At 41.1% G+C, this 18,584-nt stretch overlaps 1 protein-coding gene across 4 annotated transcripts in view; it reads left to right on the top strand.

Annotated features, from left to right (window-relative positions):
* RB1CC1 (RB1 inducible coiled-coil 1) overlaps window positions 1-11,216 on the top strand; it is a 60,158-nt gene extending 48,942 nt beyond the window's left edge. For 3 of the 4 annotated variants that reach the window (XM_060035371.1, XM_060035373.1, XM_060035374.1), the window contains 8 exons: window positions 612-720; window positions 804-1,032; window positions 2,155-2,209; window positions 3,209-3,256; window positions 5,324-5,382; window positions 7,041-7,177; window positions 9,439-9,509; window positions 10,252-11,216. In XM_060035371.1, the coding sequence (XP_059891354.1) occupies window positions 612-720; window positions 804-1,032; window positions 2,155-2,209; window positions 3,209-3,256; window positions 5,324-5,382; window positions 7,041-7,177; window positions 9,439-9,509; window positions 10,252-10,329 (786 nt within the window). In that variant the 3' untranslated portion in view covers window positions 10,330-11,216. The remainder of the gene's footprint in view (window positions 1-611; window positions 721-803; window positions 1,033-2,154; window positions 2,210-3,208; window positions 3,257-5,323; window positions 5,383-7,040; window positions 7,178-9,438; window positions 9,510-10,251) is intronic. The other variant, XM_060035372.1, reaches the window with a different exon arrangement.
* Window positions 11,217-18,584: the final 7,368 nt, after the last annotated feature.

The following is an 18,584-nucleotide window of genomic DNA, read 5'->3' as shown; positions in this document are numbered from 1 at the left end:
TTGACTGGAGGATCTTGACTCTTAACTGTGGAAATTGGCTCACGGGATCTCTGCAGGCAGCTGGCATGTATGAGATCCGCAGTCAGCAGGCTTTCCTAGAAGTCGAGGAGTGGCAGGTCCAGCCATTATAAACCAGCAGATATCCAGATGAGAGGAGGAGATGGGATACAGTCATGTCCAAAATGTGACTGTGGAATCGAGATTTAGCTAAGGACAGAAGGAAGATTCCAGAGGCAGGGAGATCACTAAAAGGAACAGTTAAGTATATAACAGCACTGGTTAAAGTGTTGGCTATTTTATTTCTTTCCCCCACATTTAAGACATATTTACTGATGCTTTTCCTCTGACAATAAATATGTGGACAATAATGTGAAAATAGCATTCATTTTCAAGATATTAAATTGGAGCATATCTTAGTACGGAACTAGGAAAATACAATCAAATGTGTTTACCACAGCGTGGCATTTTTATTTCAAAATAAACATCACTTGTGAATTATGCTTTTTCTTCTCCCCATAGAGATGCACCGTGCAAAAATAGACGTATTTTCTTTAGCTCTGGCTGCCCTGTGCATGCAGATAATTTAAGTAGTTATCGTTCTGTTGTTGCAGACCAATTTTAATACTGTTTTAACAAGAGAGAAAATGAGAAAAGAGAACATAATCAGTGACCTCAGTGACAAGCTGAAAAGCACGATGCAGCAGCAGGAGCGGGACAAAGGTCAGTGGCGCTTCCTCACGCAGCGTTGTTAGTTCCGTGTCACACTCCATGATTGTAACGCTCACGTCCGCCCGGGGCTGCAGATTTGATCGAGTCCCTGTCCGAGGACCGCGCACGCTTGCTGGAGGAGAAGAAGAGGCTGGAGGAGGAGGTCAGCCGGCTGCGGGGCGGCGGCCCTGTCCCCTTCCCGGGGGTGGCCGCCGCCCCCGAGCTGTATGGGGCCTGTGCGCCCGAGCCCCCGGCGGAGGCCCCGGATGCCCTCAGCGAAGGCAGGCCGGACTCAGCGCTGGAGACCAGCACGATGTCTGTCCGGTGAGTGCCCGTCCTACTCGCCGGGGGCCGCGGCCCGTGGACCTGAGAGCTGCGCGTGTGAATTCTCCGTGCCGCGGCCTGTGATAGCGCCACTGATGGTGTGCGGGAATCCACTTCGGCACGTTTTCATACCGTGCCCAGGTGCCACCGCAGCGTGCAGGCGGCCGGGCGGGGACCCTGCAGTGGGGTCCAGGCCTCGAGGCCATGGCGTCAGGGGCGCAGGACTTCCTTAGGGTGCGTCCAGCGTGCTGAGGCCGTGCTATGGGGAGGGAGTTGTCACTTCTGTGTGGAAACTGAAGTAAAATCAGATAAAATTCAAACTCACGGAAGCAGAGAGCAGGAAAGTGGCTGCCAGGGGCTGGGGTGGAGCATGGGCGGTGTTCTCACCGAAGAGGCGGGTAAATGACGTGAGGTGATGGGTGTGTTAGTTAACTTGATGGAGGGACTCCTCCCACAGCGCACATGTGTATCAGGCCGTCGCGCTGCGCACTTTAGATGTATTACGTATTGCGGTTTTACTTGTCAGTTATGGCTCAGCTTAAAAGAATGAAATAAAAGCCTGCATGCTCGCTCTTGTTTTCTTTTCTGATTAGTTTCTGACTACCTCAGTGTGATGGGCAGATTCACACATGACAGTGACTAGGGCTTTGTAGACATGTAGGAATACTTTTGTAGTCTTTATATAGATTTGGTTTGTTCTTTATGAACTGAAGCTTTGAGTTTTATAGCTCACTCAAGGACTTGTGGCATTTTGTTTGTTTCTAGTTTTAATGGTGAAGCCGCCCAGGAATGACCGTTTTATCTGTAACATGGATAAGAAGAATGGTCCCTGGGAGAAAGCTTGAAATTTCAGACATTATCCCTAGAAAGATGCATGCGCAAAGTTTTGCTCATAATTTCAAAAGGTTTATCGATGTAGATTCAGGATCTGTGGTATAACTTTCGTACCATCCTACTCCATCAAGATGGGTCCTCATTTAAACAGGCTGCTTCTGAACATTTAGTCCAAACCCTTAAGTCTGTAACGTGCTCTGTATTGACAGTTACATGTCTAAAACCTTATTGGAGACCGTGAAGTCCAGAATTTTAAGACTTAAACTAAAATAAGCCATTCTCTCTTAGAGAAAACGTCCACATGCTCTCTGAAGAAAGGCAGAGGATAATGCTGTTGGAACGAGTAAGTGCATCGTTTTCTTGAAACACAGGGTTTAATAAATATGTTCACTCCGGGATGCAGTGAAGTAAACCTTACGCTGAAAGCAGACTTGTGTTTTTAGATTAGGTGTTTTTTTTTTTTTTTAATTAATTTTTTTGTCTGCACCGTGTGGCTTGTAGGATCTTAGTTCCCCAACCAGGGCTCAAACCGGGCCCTGGCAGTGAAAGTGCTGAGCCCTAACCACTGGACCGCCAGGGACTTCCCCAAATTAGATCTTTTTTAACAGTTATTTTTGTGGTTACTTTCGAGAAGTCCTGTCATCTCTGATCCAAGCGGCCAGGAACAGTTCAGGATTCAGCAGTGCAATAGAAGTGTGAATTTCACTTACTAATTTCAAAAAACAAAATATTAACTATTTTCCAAAGTAGGGCACAAGTAGAATATGGGAATAATGAAGAAAAGTTCGGGTTTTTATAGTGATTAATTGAAGTGAAGAGAAAAAATGGTAATAAGGGGTTTCTTCTCAGCTGCAGACTTTACACATCTTTGTTCAGAGACCACTTTTCATTGCTGAGGCTTTGAAGATTTTTAACACTTTAGCTCCCTACAAGGTAACCGTCTGATAAGGACTCAGAGTCAGAATTGTACAGATTTGTGCTCTTGCACGTGTGCTCTTGTTAGTGAAGGTTCATCAGCATCTGCTGGCACGAGTAGTGTAATTGCAGATTCCTCCTCTTGGGCCCGACCTCCTAACAGAGCCTCTGGGGATGGATCTCAGATAGTTACTGCGTATTTACAAGGTCACAAGTGGTTCTAATGCATATTAAACTTTGAGAATCCTTGGCTTAAGGAAATAAACCTAAAATTGTTCTTATTCTCTTTTAAGCCAGTAAATAAGACAGTTGGAAAGGATTCCTAGAAAAGAATGTCCCCACAAACCTTTTATGGTAGAACCAGACTTGAGCACGCAGACTATATTTTCGAGCATAAACCAGGGGTCTCTCTTTCCCACCCCTGCAGACACTACAGTTGAAAGAAGAAGAAAACAAGCGGTTGAATCAGAGACTGGTAAGGTCTTCTCGCCCAGTTGATCTTGACATTTAAACTGTTTGCATTGCATTTCATTATAAAGATCAGAAGGCTGTGTGGCGTGATTAGTTCTTTCCTGGTAGTTTTCGTTGAGCTGCGCTGGTCACTGATGACAGTTGACCCTTAAGCCTGACCACATGCACTGTCTCAGTCTTACGATGTTAAAAGCAGCCGGCAAAATCCAGATTGTCTTTTCTGATTATTAATAAGCTATAATCTCTTCGGATTGCATAATTACACGTGTTTATAATGTCAGGTTGGGGCTCTTGGTTAAGTGCGCAGGTAGTCAGAACTGCTCCTCACGAGGCTCTTGGCGCATCCGCCCGGAGGTGTGTGGAATCAGCACGTTCTGTCCGTCACGGATTTTCTTTCTTTCTTTTTTTAACTCAAGGTGTTTGAACCTGACACCTTGCCTGAGACCCTGCGTGGCCCTCTGAATTGCCATGGCTTCCCTCTAGCCTGTGAATCTAGCCAAGTGCTTGATGAGTCAGTTTTACAGTCAATCTTACCTGCTTTAATAAAGCAATTGCTTCATTTTTCAAATTCTGGTGATGACAGTTCATGAGGAAATAGGAACAGTTTAAGGCCTGTGTTCAGGACTTCTGAAAAATTTTAAGGTACAGATTAGAATTGAGTTTTTTTTTTAAATAAAGTGTCTTGTAGGGAGACATCTGTGCTTTCTTTCGTTTGCCTGCCTTAACTTGAACAGCAAAAATTACGTATTAATTCCATGGCTCTGCCAGACTGTCAGTCATGAATTTATCACCAAAACAATTCTTTGAAGGCTATTTGCTGTTTCCGTGAGTGAAGCAAACCCTTTTCAAGGAGCCTTGGAGGAGTTTCCTGTGGCCACTGGGGACGCTGCACAGGACAGACATGCTCCACGTGTGCTCCGTGCAGCGTCCCCAGTGGGATGGACGCTGTGCTGGGCGAGGGTTTAGGCACTTTGTTCACAGGTGTGCTCCTGGCACCCGGAATAGTAGGTGGTGCACAGCACACAGTAGATGCTGGGGAAAGGCTTACGAGGGAAAGGGTCTGGTCCTTCAGGTCCAGAGCGCAGCCGCTCCCCTGCGAGCGGCGCCTCCGGGTCACTCGCACTTTCCTGTCAATTGCCAGCTGTGTTCTGCCAGGGCTCCCTCCCGTCTAAGCCCTCGTTTGTAACAGATGCGTGGAGAGCTCAAGCTTTTTTAAGAACATCTAAACAGAGTTGAACACAGTCTGAAAAATGGGTCATTAAACTTGTTCTCACTGGCAGCATGTAGACTATTTGGATGATTTTGAAGACAGGCTGGAATACACTTTTAGGTCTTTCTAGTCAGTATTTGTTGTTTTCTTTCTCTTTTGTTTTTAAACATTAATTGAGACCCTTCGTAGTGTTCAAAGGGAAATGGAAGAAATTCTGAGCGTCAGAATTAAACTTATGAACAAAGAGAAATCCATTTTTTCTGTCCTTGATTTGTGTGGTTATAACTGGGCCCACACTGCTTGGGAGGGATACCGTGAGACCCATGTCCCATGTATCATGTGACAGTGTGAGAAATGTGCGGAAGCCTGACTGAGGAGCGGAGAGTCCCGGCCGAGCTGAGGCAGCCACAGACCAGTTAGCCTGTCCCGTCCCGTCCCGTCGTGTCCCCTGCGATGCTCACTGCGGGGGGGGGGGGGGGGGGCAGGGGGGCAGCCCCTTCCTTGTGTCATGCTTGCTCAGAAGAGTGGGTTTTAAACTCTTCTCAAAAAACATGTCTCCTTCCTAGTGATATTTTTTAGGATTAAATATGTATTTATAAATAAAATTCTATATTCAGTCTTTAATCCAGCCAAACCTGATTAAGAAATAACATAAGTAAAAGTGTAGGTAAATTTGTCCACTGAAAGTAATTGTTGAAGGAAAGGAATTACATTAATGGAGCAGAGAAGTTTGGGCCCTGAAGGCTGGGACACAGACGTGAATGTGTGTCACGTTGGAAGAAGTGTTTGCAGTGTGGACCTAGTAAGTGCATCGAGAGAACATGTTACTTGTGTAAGCTTTGTGAACTGTTCTCTCTCTAGATGTCTCAGAGCATGTCGTCCGTGTCCCCAAGGCATTCGGAAAAGATAGCTATTAGAGAGTAAGTATTTGATTTGTATTTTGTGCGTTTTTCTGTGAAAATGATATACCGAACTGAGTAGTATTGAATTGTCAATGAAAATGTATTTCAATGGCTATAATCTTTCAACTTCAGGTTCAGTCAGCTGAGTGTTTTGTACTCATTTGTAGTTAACTTTTTTTTTATTGAAAAGCAAGGTTTTTCTAAATTATTCTGGGAACATTAGGATTGTATTCGAAGTCCTTCCTATCATAGCTTTAATTATCACTTACACATACATTCCTGAAGCCTTTGGATTCTACTTCCTTTTCAGCTGGTGCCACCTCTCTTAAATCCCGTTTATCACCTTAGTCTTTTTCATTTTAGATTGGAGAATCTTGATATTTGAAGTTGGAGTGTTTCTTCATTTTTATTTCTCAGACTTCATTTTATTGATATGCTACAAATCCATAATACACTGTTAAAATTATCACTTGAATAACTTAATAGACAATATTCCAGGACCAAATTACCCCATAGTAATGTATTGATTTTTGGCCTGGGCTACTGGAAAGGAGGGTGTCTGATAAAGCATTGTTAGCAGCTTGTGAATACTGGTCATTTCTTCTCTACTTGTCAGGACTGACTTAAAAATAAATAAGACCCTCTGTTTTGTCCGTAATGGATCCATCGACCATATGTCTGGTTATCAGGCACTCCCGGTTACTGATCTTTAACTTCTCATTAGACTTTTATCTTTTCTCAGTGATTTGGAAGGGCTGGGTGTATCAGTCTTTATCTACCAGCTGTATGTCAAGTCAAATCAATATAAGGTTTTCAAAGATTAGAGAGAGATGAGCTTAAAAAAAAAAAAAAAACTGCCTCAGAGAGGCCCTATCTTCCTTTTTTAAGGTATTATCCTCCAAAACAGTGCCTGTCACATCTTTTTAGGCAGGCAGTTAAGTGTAGAATAAATAATTAGTGGATGATAGACTGTTAACTTTTTAAAGTTTCCCCAGTGATGTTAATGATTTATTAGGTGTAGGACCCACTAAGTTATCTTAGATCTAGGTTAACGTTGAACTGATATTCCAAACGACACTTCCGAAGGACCCTGGAGAGACAGACACCAGCTGAGACACCCTAGGCGGTCACACCTACTCTCTCCTTCTGCGCCCTCCTTGCTGGCTTCACCCCGAGTCGGGCTGTTGACTTGTTTGAGCCTAACTAAGTACATGCAGCTGGTTCAGTTGGGTTTTCTTTCAAATTGAGGAGACTACTTGGAGACCGGAGAAGTAGTATAAGGTAGTTCTTTCTCTCCCACTGTGACTAAGTTTGCTCCCCCAATTTATGTTTTTTATTGTAAAATGAAAGATGAGGATGAATGCCTTCTTTCTATACTAGATGCACTATAATGGGTATTCTTTGTCTCCCCCTCACCCAAGCCTGTTTTGGGTTGTGCTCTTTTAAACAGTAGATTTATTGGAAATTTTATGTTTAAAAATTTTGGGTCTTTGGCGGTTGCTCGCGTTAGCCTTTGAGCGTCTGTGTGTGTCCAGCATTCCCGTGAGGGCCTGGGTAGAGTAAAAAACAAATCACGTAAGTATGAAATTTCCTATTGCGTTGTTAATGGAATGTTTCGTTGAATGTTGCAGAATCAAGGTGACTCCTCAGATCAATGAAATCATTCCTTTGTTCAGTTTTCAGGTGGGAGATCTGGTCCTCATCATCCTGGACGAGCGCCATGACAATTACGTGCTCTTCACCGTGAGTCCCACCTTGTACTTCCTGCACTCAGAGTCGCTGCCTGCCCTGGACCTCAAACCAGGTGAGGGGGGTAAGTGTCACATCTGTAACCAAAACAATAAACCTAGAGTGGAGAGAATATATGAAAGATTTTTCTCCCACGTTGTCTAATGATGTCAGAATTAAGTAGGTGAGCAGGAACTCTGCCTTATCAGGTTTTTGTTTGTTTGTTTTTCTAAAATCTTCATTATCCAGATTATTGTTTCTGGATTCTGCTGATGCAGTTGGGTCAAGTATCTCATACTCTAGCAATAGCAGAATTACACTGTCAAAATTCTCATACCTATTTAAGCTTCAATATAACATGCTCATTTGTTTATAAGGGCATTACTTGTTTTGGCAAAAATAAATTCTTTTAAATTATATGATGTCTTTTCTCTCCTATTTATCATCCTATTTCTACCTTTTTCTTTCATTGAACTTGTCAGTAATTTTTTTTAAAAAGGCAATAAGCTTTGTTAAAGTATACTAAATTACAGTTAGTATATTACTATCATCGATTACATTAATCTTTAAAGAACTCAAAGAGAACCGAATAGGTGCCCTGGGATACTTAGGCTAAATAGAATTATTCAAAAACAAGACTGTGTGTCCGTTTGGCTTGATGTTCCTGCTTGAAATGACTTGTGAACATGTCATATGCCCGTTCTCTGAAGTAGGCCACACACGATCACACCACCATGGCTGTTGGTGGTGGGTTATGTAGAATGTGACCATGAAAAATGAGAAAAGAAGCTTGCAATTTAATTTACTGGTTTTGTACCTTGAAAACAATGAACTTGATTTTTTTTCTTTAATTTTTTTGGTAGGTTTTTTGTTTTTCATTTATTTAGACTAATTTGAAAATGGTTTTTAAATTTACCAAAAAAGTTGCATAAATAAGGACAGTATAAAAAAGCCCGATATCCCTTCGCCCAGAGTCACCTGCTGTTCACGTTCTGCCCCATTTGCATTACCTCTGCCTGTGCACGTCTGAATGTACTGACCCACAGCTGTACGCAAGCGGGCGCACGTTTGTTTCCAGGCGGTGGCATCCTGCCCCTGAGCTACTTCACTCTGCATTTCCTCAGAGCAGAAAGCGTTCGGTGTTTACGCCTAGCGGCCGCTCACCGTCTACCACGCGCGTTTGCGTTGTGGAGACTCTCACAAGTCCCACAGAAAAGAATTTATTTAATAGTCTTACTTTACCACAGAACTCAGGCCCCCCATTTTCCTCTTCCTCCGTCCCTCCCTCCGTCCCTCCCTCCCTCCTTCCCTGCATACATACATGCATACATACGTACATGCATACATACAGAACAGGATGCCAGTTGGGGTAATGCTGCCTACCGACTCCTTGCCCAGGGGGTGTGGGGGTGACCAGGGCGTTGTTATGCCCATGACGGGGACTCATCACTCCTTGGACATGAGTGTTAGATGATTCTTTTCAGAAATTGTGAATTAGCCTTGAAGGGCTCTATTAGTCCTTAGACTAATATCCTGTGGTCCAGGAGCTTTTTTATCTTTGTATCACATGGTAGTGTCTGTATGTTCATTTCAGATGGTTTATTCAGGATATCTTTTTTATATATCATGCCAAGTAAGGTTTATGGAATAAAAAATCAGTTTTAGCTTCTCAGAGGCTTTACCCTTAACAGATAATTTATTGGTCGAATACTTTTGGAATCAGCTCTTTTATGACAACTTCTCTTCCGATGAATTTTAAAAGAGAATGAGTATTTATCTCTTACATACTTTGCCGTGTGAGAACTAGCTTTTTCATCGTGTCTCCTTCCACATTTTTTTATCTCCCCTCCACACAAGTACTGCCCTTTAGACTTTCTTTCATCCTTATTAGTTATTTATTGTGCACTGACTGGGTTTGCATTGCGGTGCCAAAAAGAAAAGAGAAGACAATGCTTTGCTTTGAACCTAGAATATAAATTTTGTCTGTGTAACTGTCTGCTTTCAGTAGCAGAAAAGGTCATGTGTTAGCACTTTCAGTAGGTGGCACTGCTGAGCTAATTTAGAATTCCTAGGTCTATTTGTTCATGATTTGTACTCAGATTGTGTTTTTGTTTCTTGAACTTTGTCAGTTCTGTGATTTGACTTACCATCTGCACTTAATGAGTAAGTGAAGCCAAAATTAGTGGTTGAAAAGTAAAGCGAATTCCGTTTTGTTTTATAAATCGCTATGCATTTCTGTGATTTCACTCTCAGAATGTCATTAAACTGTTGTGACTCGGGCAGTTACGTTTTCATGAATAATTATAGTTGTACTTTCAAAAAGAATTTAATGGTTTGATTCCATAGCTTCAGGTGCATCTCGAAGACCATGGGTCCTTGGAAAAGTGATGGAGAAGGAGTACTGTCAGGCCAAAAAGGTAAGCCCATCGTGGGACGTGGACCTAGGAGTTTAAGAAGATTCTCAGGATGCTTTATGCAGAACAGTGCTCTTCTTGGCCTTCTAATTCACTTGAACTAGGCCTGAATTTAATGAGTGTGAGTTTGCACCAGCAATTTTATGAATATTTATGTGATTTACCTTACAGTAGTAGAGGTAGATGGCCAGCAAGCTATCAACATATCCAGGAAAACTACAACAAGTTTCTGTTCTGAGTATTAAATTACTAGTGTTTTCATGTGCTAAAAAAGGAACACAGCATAACTGGTGATTGATCTGTTTGTAGGTAGAGCTGATGTTTCCTTACTTTTATAATGCTACCCCCAGTGAAGAAAGGTAGTGTGAGATATTGATGGCTCAGAATGCACCTGACTGATGTCGGCAGCGTCCGTGCTGTAGAGTCAGAGCAGTGAGCAGTCTTCCTAGCTCGTTTGTGGACCCTGTGCGCCAGAACAGCAATAGAACTTGATCTGTGTGTTGTTGAGGTTTCTTTGATGTTTAAAATAATAACATATGGCTCACTTTGTACTGTATTATTTAGCAGTGATTACCGACCCTTCCGTCAGTATTAGTGGCTCGTCTGTTATATGCTCATCTGGTGAGGGACGGATCTGTGTCCTTTGAAAAAGACACCCCTCTTCCCACAATGATGGAGCATGGCATAGTGTGGTAGGATGGTACCTCTGTAGTTTGGTTTAATCACCCTTTTCTTTCTGTCTTAGGCACAAAACAGATTTAAAGTTCCTTTGGGGACAAAGTTTTACAGAGTGAAAGCTGTGTCATGGAATAAGAAAGTATAATTTTGGAAGAAATTGAGACATTCTGTGACGTTTTTCTGGTTTGTCCCAACAGTGCTCATTCATCACTCCAAAAACAGCAGGCCATCTTTTTATATACAAGTCAACACGACAGCATACTTCTTTCGTGTATATCATTTACTTTCTACCTGGCTACATTTTAGGAACAATAAATTCATCAAAACCCTTGGCTGAGTTAAAATGGTTTTGTTTTTGTTTTTCTACCCAAGTAACTCTAGAAATGCGGACCAAACTAGTTCACCTTCTCAAAGGGCACACCCGTGCACTGTGGTTTATGATCAGCCATATTCTTTGCCTGTTACATATACCTTAGCTTGAACTTAGATATTCAGTGTTAGTTGTTATTACCAGCATTTGTCCTTTTGTGAAATCAATATCAGAAGACTTGCACTCTTTAACACATTCTTTATAAAATGTATAAATTCTTCAAAACTATTTAAGGAGGAGTGTCACTGCATGCAGATAATCATAATTTTGAGTTTGCCTCTGTAGATTACTAAAACAAATCGTTTCATTTATTTTTTTAATGCCCTTTGATGTTTCCAAACAAGAAGGAACTCTAATTTGATTGACTGACTTTACGATCAGCCATAATCAGCAATCTTCAAAAGCACTTTGAACAGATTGGTCGCCTGGGTTCTACAGGGAGGCGTGTGCTAGTGATGGTTTCTCAAGCAGCACACAGACCCCCCCAACACTTTATTATTCTGTTTAGAATAATCATATTGATGAAGTCGTAATTCATGGTTCAGTTTCAGAAAAAACATATTCATTGTACATTAACCATTTAGAGGTCATTTAAATATAACAAAATGTTGTATTGTAAAAGACATGTAGAATTTTAAAACAATAAAGATTTGAACCTGTAAGTGTGTGTGCCTTTTAAAGAAGGATACATGTTTAATATATTGGAGTGATTGCTGGGAAGTGTGAAAAGCTTGTTCTGTATCATATCAAAAGAGAAACATGTTTATTACAAAAATGTTCTTTAACTATATGCTATGTAACAGGGTAAAACAGTGTTACGTAGAGTAGAGTTGTGTGAAGCCGATCTTTAGCTAAGTGGCCACGGAGCAGGGGTATTTAAATGAATAGTTGAGTTGGTTGAGACTTGTTTCAGGTTTGTTGCTAGAGAACAATAATAAAGTGATGCTTTTTTTCAGAAAATATTTAATTTCTTCGTAAAAATAAGTTAAATATTTTTTTAAATATGTATGTCTAATAGTACAGAAAATGGAATAAACACCATAGTGTATAGAAAACTGAATTTGACAACATATTAATGAATAAATGAACAAATGATTTCACATGTTTCTATTCAATCCTTCCATTACATCTTCACGCAGAGAATGTCAGAGCACTGAAGAACTTTATATGCAGAGTGGTCCTGCTGAGCAGATGTGGTTGGTCTGAATGAATCTGCCGGGGGCCTGTTGGACTTGAGATTTCACGTGGTCATCGTGCCGTGGGGCTGTGGGCTGACGTGTGACATCTCAGGAGTGTCGCTCTTTAACGTTGGCTTCTGTTGCTTAGAGTTTTTCTTATATCCCATTTCATATCCATGCTATCAGTGGTCACATAAACCTTCACAAAGCGAACAGAAAGAAAATGCAGTTTTCATAGTTAAAAGGAAGAAAAATGAAGCCTGGTTGAGTCCTTACCATTGGGTCGTTGAGGTGAGCCTTGGCGTCAGAATGTCCACGCTTCAGTCCCAGATCTAACTTTAATTTTGGCCAAGTTGCATAAACTCTCCACCTCAGTTTTCTCATGTATAAAATGGTGTAATAATAAGACCTACCTCGTAGGGTTATTTTGAAAATTAAGTGATGAAAATTATAAAGGGCTTTGAACAGTTTCAGATAAACAGGTTAAGTACTGAATAAACATTAGCTATTATAAAGATTTCTTTATCAGAATCTGTAAATTCACTGTTCAAACTCGAGTAGAAATGTAGCTCTCTTTATTATGAGAATGAAAGTTTAAGTCACATTTAACTGCAAGTAAACTTTAAGCTTACGTGAATTACGTGGATAGTTTTATTTTTGCAAGAGTACCTGGATATCCTAAGAACAGAATGAGCAAAAATTATACAAACTTTCATTTTTATTTATTTAAAAAAATTATCATGGTATAAAACATGTACGTGCTTTCAAATAAATTAATATGCCCTTAAACCCCTGTCCTATTTCCCAGTTTTGCCATGTGGAAATAATTTTGCTTGTTTGGCCTTTTTTTTTTTTTATGTGCCAGACTATACAACTATACTGGTATTTCTCGATAAATCAATTTATATTATCAGTTTACTTTCTCATAGGATACGAAGATTTAGTTACATCACAAGAACCTTTCCTGAACCGTATATTACTTTCTAGTTGGTTCGTTAGCATTTACATTATCATGACTTTTTTTTCAGTAGCCATCCTAAGTGGGTGTTTTATGTGCTTGTGGGGCATTTGTATATCTTTGTTGGAGAAATACCAGTTCAAGCACTTTGCCCATTTTTTTCAGTTGTCTTTTTGTTGTTGAGTCGTAAGAGTTTTTTATATATTCTGGATACTAGGCTCATATGATTTACAAATATTTTCTCCCATTCTGTACGTCATCTTGTCAGTTTCTTGCTAATCTCCTTTGATGTGCAGAAGTTTATCATCTTGATAAAGTCCAATTGAATTTTTTTTTTGCCTGTGCTTTTGATGTCATATCTAAGAGTTTTGTGGTATGAACTCATACTCATTTTAAATTGACTTGTGTATTTGGTGTGAGGTAGGCATCCAACTTCATTCTTTTGTATGTGGATATCCAGTAATCCCAGTACCACCTGAAGAAACTTTTTTTCCTCCAACTGAATTGTCGAAAATCATTTGACCATTGACGTATGGGCTTATTGCTGGACTCTCAACTCTGATTCATTGGGGGGTGTGTGTGTGTCCTTAGTACTGCAGTCTTTACTATATTGAGTTTTATAGTAAATTTTGTTATAAGTTTTAAAATCTGGAATTATGAGTCCTCCAACTTTGATCCTCTTTGAACATTGTTTGACTCTTTAGGGTACATTGAGTTTCCACATGATTTCTTTTTTTTTTTTTTGCCATGCCGTGAGGCATGCAGAATCCTAGTTCCCTGACCAGGGATTGAACCTGTACCCCTTGCAGTAGAAGCATGGAATCCTAACCACTGGACAACCAGGGAATTCCCTCCATATGAATTTTTGAATTGGTTTCTGCATTTTGGAAGAATGACTTGGAATTTTGTTAAGGATTGCATCAAATCTGTAGGTTACTTTATGGCAGTACTGCCAATCTTTTTTTTTTTAATTAACTAATTAATTAATTTTTGGCTGTGTTGGGTCTTTGTTGCTGTACGCGGTCTTTCTCTAGTTGCGGCGAGCAGGGGCTACTCTTCGTTGCGGCGTCCGGGCTTCTCATTGCGGTGGCTTCTTGTTGCGGAACACGGGCTCTAGGTGCGTGGACTTCAGTAGTTGTGGCATGTGGGCTCCATAGTTGTGGCTTGTGGGCTCTGGAGCGCAGCCTCAGTAGTTGTGGCACGCGGGCTCAGTAGCTGTGGCACACGGGCTTAGTTGCTCCGCAGCATGTGGGATCTTCCTGGACCAGGGCTTGAACCCACGTCGCCTGCATTGGCAGGCGGATTCTTAACCACTGCGCCACCAGGGAAGTGCCTGTATTGACAATCTTAGTATTGTCTTTCAGTTCATAAATACATGATGTCTTTCCATTTATTTATATCCTCTTTATTTTAGAAACATTTTGTAGCCTTTGGTGTACAGTCCTTTTTTAGTTAAATTTATTTTTAAGTATTTTATTCTTTTGGATTTTGTAAGTGGAATTGCTTCCTTAATTATCAGATTATCTGCAAATAGAAATTGTTCTACTTCTTCCCTTCCAATTTGGATGCCTTTTATTTCTTTTTCTTGCCTGATAGCTCTGGCTAGAACTTCCAATACTGTGTTGAAAAGAAGCAGTGAAAATGAGAATCTTTGTGTTCCTATTTTAGAGGGAAAGCTTTCAGTCTCTCACCATTATGTATGCTACTCACTGTGGTGGGTTTTTCACGTATGGCTTTCATGTTGCAGAAGTTCCCTTCAGTTTCTAGTTTGTTGAATGTTTTTAATCACAAAGCGGTGTTGAAGGTTGTCCAATGCTTATTCTGTATTAATTGAGATGGCCATGTGTTTTTCTTGTCCTTCCTTCTGTTAATGTTATGTGTTACGTTGATTTTCATATGTTGAGTCACGCTTGCATTCTGGAATAGACCTCCCCACCCCACCCGGTGGTCATTTTGTGTAATCCTTTTAATCTGTTGAATTCGGTTCCTAGAATTTTGTTGAGGATTTTTGCATCTTAAATGGAGGGACACATTCTCTGGATACTAATCCACCATCTTTTGTGACGTCACTATTGGATTGATCCTTTTAAAGACAAGAAGACAGGTTTGGAGTGATTAGTGACTTGGCCAGTGTCTCAGAACTAGGAGCTCAGTGAGAATCACATCATCACTGCTGACTCAGCATAATGTTCTTCCAGTTGAGGGAGAGAGAGGAAAGCCCCAAAGCCCTGGGTTTATGGCTCAGTTTATTCCGATGGTTGGAGTCATTTACATGAATTCCATTTCTTTCAGGCATTGGCCTGAGAGAACAAACACAGATGGAAAGATATATATTTGCTAGAAATTAGGACTATACATTTATCATAAGTGCTCTGAAGTGGATCGTTTATATCCTCCTTCCTGCTTACTCAAAGTTGGGAGTCGAGAGGTCTTGTTTATTTTTAAAATGTCTTTGTGCATATATGTTTATCAAAGTACAACTCCCTTAAAAAATGCTGTGGGTTTCCTATAAAACTGTTTGGAGTTCCCTAAATGTCCTTTAAAAGCTAAATCGTGATTCACACAGACGTCTCTGGAATAGTGAAGTGCTCTGGGAAAAATCTCTTAAGATGCTTAAGAACTCCTTTGTGTAGCTGAGAGGATTTTCTAGGTGCTGGCGTAACCCTGAAGTCTTAATAATGGGCATAGCAGTTACAGTCTTGATTTGATCATATGACCCAGGAACGATTTCGTACTTTGAGAATCTTCAGCTCTGGAGAGAGTGGACCCAACCTTACAGGTCCTGTGTCTTCTATATTTTTGCTGAACTCTTCTTGCAAATGAAAAGTTTCTTCTCTCTTTCATGTGCCTCTTCCCATGCCTCATACAGAGCTGAAGGAAACCAGTGGACACTTTGAACATTTCTTAGAAAGTTTCTTAGCCAAAAACACACATTTGCTAGTTTTGCCAGTTGTTTTGCTACTTAAAGATGTAACTCACCATCTTTCCAGCTTCCAATAGCAGTTTTGCTTTTCCAGCCTTCACGGACAGTTAGTTCCCTGTTCTCCCAGGCTTGTCAGGCAGTGCCAGGCGTTCTGGGTTTGGGGTACCAGTTTGTGTCAAGTACATTGTAACTGCGCATTCAGTGAGCAGTGCCGTAAAGTATCGTTCATCTGCTTTACGTGGCGTGGCTGCAGTCGTCTGTCAGTTCACCTCAGAATGGCTGACATCGCTCAGTTGGCTGGAACTGAGTTAGGGTCACCGGGGATGCCTTGGTTCCTTATGTGTCCTGTCAAAGTGCCCTGGTTTCTAAACAGCGGCTGCAGGGCTGCAGTATTCCTAAAAGAGGGGGCAACAAAGTCGGAGGCTTGGAAGTCAAATTATGTCACTTCTACCGCAGTCTTCTGATCATACTGAGTGACTGAGCCACAACTCAAAGTAGAAGAGTAGCTGTTGGCCTTTAATGTTAGGCATAAACGTCCTTGAAGATTTTTCTTCTTAAAGCATGTGATTTAATGATGCCTAAAGCAACAAAACTGAACACTGTTTTGTTTTTTAAGATTTTTTTGATGTGGACCATTTTTAAAGTTCTTATTGAATTTGTTTACAGTATCGCTTCTCTTTTGTGTTTTGGTTTTTTTGGCCGTGAGGCATGTGGGATCTTAGCTCCCCAACCAGGGATCGAACCCGCACCTCCTGCATTGGAAGGCAAAGTCTTAACCACTGGATCGCCAGGGAAGTCCCCAATACTGTTTGCTTTAAAATCTAATTTTCATAAATTTCCCCTTTTACTTAAACACTTACTAGTGATGACTGGGAAGCAGTTTAAAATGTTATTAATGTCCATTAATTGATGGCTTTTATGTTAGTCATACTCTTAGAATATAAGCAAGCCATCTTTGGCTGATTCTGAAAAACACTTTGTATAATTTATAATCTTTAAGGGTAAGATGGAAATTCAAACAATTCCTAACATAGTGGTAATGAGACATCCTGTCAGCTGTAAGCTATTTGGTTTACATACTTCTTAGGTGTCTCAGACACCACCGAGGTTGAGCCCCACCTGATTGTTTCCTTCTCACCTTAAGATAGATGAGGCCTAGTAGCAGCATCACTTCCAGTGTTAGCGGAAACAAGCCTCCATATAACGAAATGGACCGTCAGTCCTCTACATACCCTTGTGGTGCAAGCAGTACGTACGTGTGTGTGTGTGTGTGTGTGTGTGTGTGTGTGTGTGTGTGACGTAGGGACACTTCTGTCCGGGGTCTGTGCCTCACTAAAATGCTGGGCCGTCAGACCACTTTAACAGATGTTACCCTTTTCCTTCAGAGCAGGGCACTAGGCAGGAATCCTCCGTCGTCACTGTCACTAGAGTTTAATGGCAATTTAGGAAATTTCAACACTTTCAGTGGCGTTCAGGGACTATTTTTACAAACGTTATGTGTCGCTTCAGAAGGATCTCTCCAGTTTTGTGGACCCTAATAGCACAGATGCTTCTCTGACAGTCTAATTCTGAATTGATGCTGTAATACTTCTTAGACCGACTTAGGAATGCCACCAACTAATTCCCCCACTGGTCATAGTAGTAATGTTACTCACTGAATAATTAACTAGGTGTCACTCGTAATCTCTTTGGAATTCTGTTTGGCCAGTGGGTGTCTGCTTAACCAGCTTAGGCTTTTAACATGAACTTGGTTTCTTAAAGAATGAGTTCTTAAATAATTCCTACGGAAGTGTAAGGCCTAACCTTACAAGCATATATGATGCCTGAATTCTTGGCAATTTCAGTCACAATCATACACAAGCTTATCTCTTCACCCTACCTGTTTGAGAAGTATGGTTTCTGGAGATGTCACTGTCTATATAAGTGGTACTGCTTTTTTTTTTTTTTTCTTTTGCGTTATGCGGGCCTCTCACTGTTGTGGCCTCTCCCGTTGCAGAGCACAGGCTCCGGACGCGCAGGCTCAGCGGCTATGGCTCACGGGCCCAGCCGCTCCGTGGCATGTGGAATCCTCCCGGACCAGGGCACGAACCCGTGTCCCCTGCATCGGCAGGCGGACTCTCAACCACTGCGCCACCAGGGAAGCCCCTAGGTGGTACTACTTTTAAAACAGGTTGTACATGGTCTAGTCGAAATGCATACTTTTCCCTATGTTTTCATGCCACCATATACTGAATTAGGTCCTTTTAAAAAAGTAACATTTTCATGAATGTTACTCAGATTTAGGCTGTAGCATTGAAGGATACAAGGGAGCATGAATGAGCAACTTTTTCAACCATGACAATGGCCATGTACACTCTGGAAATCTTCCCAGAGGGCTCTTCTTCCCAATTAGCACTAAAAGCAATTGTACATAATTTAAAATATTTTGAGATGCCTTACAAATAATAGTATCATCATGTAATAAGTAAGAGCATTCAGAAATTATACACTCTACAAGAATTCTCTCATCACTCTGATCCTGACTTTTCCGTGGCGATCAGAGTGCTAGACAGAGGCCACCTTTCGACCTTGGTGCCTGATACGTCCCAAGCATTTCTATGTTAACCAGTGATGATATGAACCATCGTGTACTCCTTAAGACATTGGAGAGGCTTTTCAAACCATGAAGTTTTGATTTCTTGAAAAACTAACTGGCCATTTACTGTTAATCAGTAATCACGGTATTCTCAGCTGAGGTAGCTGAAACCTCACAGCATGAACTAAATGATAATTCCTAGTGGGTAGAGGCTTCTGGATATAACTGGAACGTCAAAACAGTTTCTCCACTTTCGAAGCATAAACGCTGTCTTATTCCCTTTGAATTACTTATCACTTTCCTTCTATAAGCATGTCAGTGCTGCTGTCTTCTAAATATCTTTACGCAAAACTGTTTCCTAAATATATATATACACACACATAGATATATATTTAA

The sequence above is a fragment of the Delphinus delphis genome, chromosome 17 (assembly GCF_949987515.2).
Source record: "Delphinus delphis chromosome 17, mDelDel1.2, whole genome shotgun sequence".
In the NCBI taxonomy this organism is placed as follows: Eukaryota; Metazoa; Chordata; class Mammalia; order Artiodactyla; family Delphinidae; genus Delphinus; species Delphinus delphis.
Note: the sequence above shows the minus strand (reverse complement) of the source record. Positions and strands in the feature narration are given on the sequence as shown.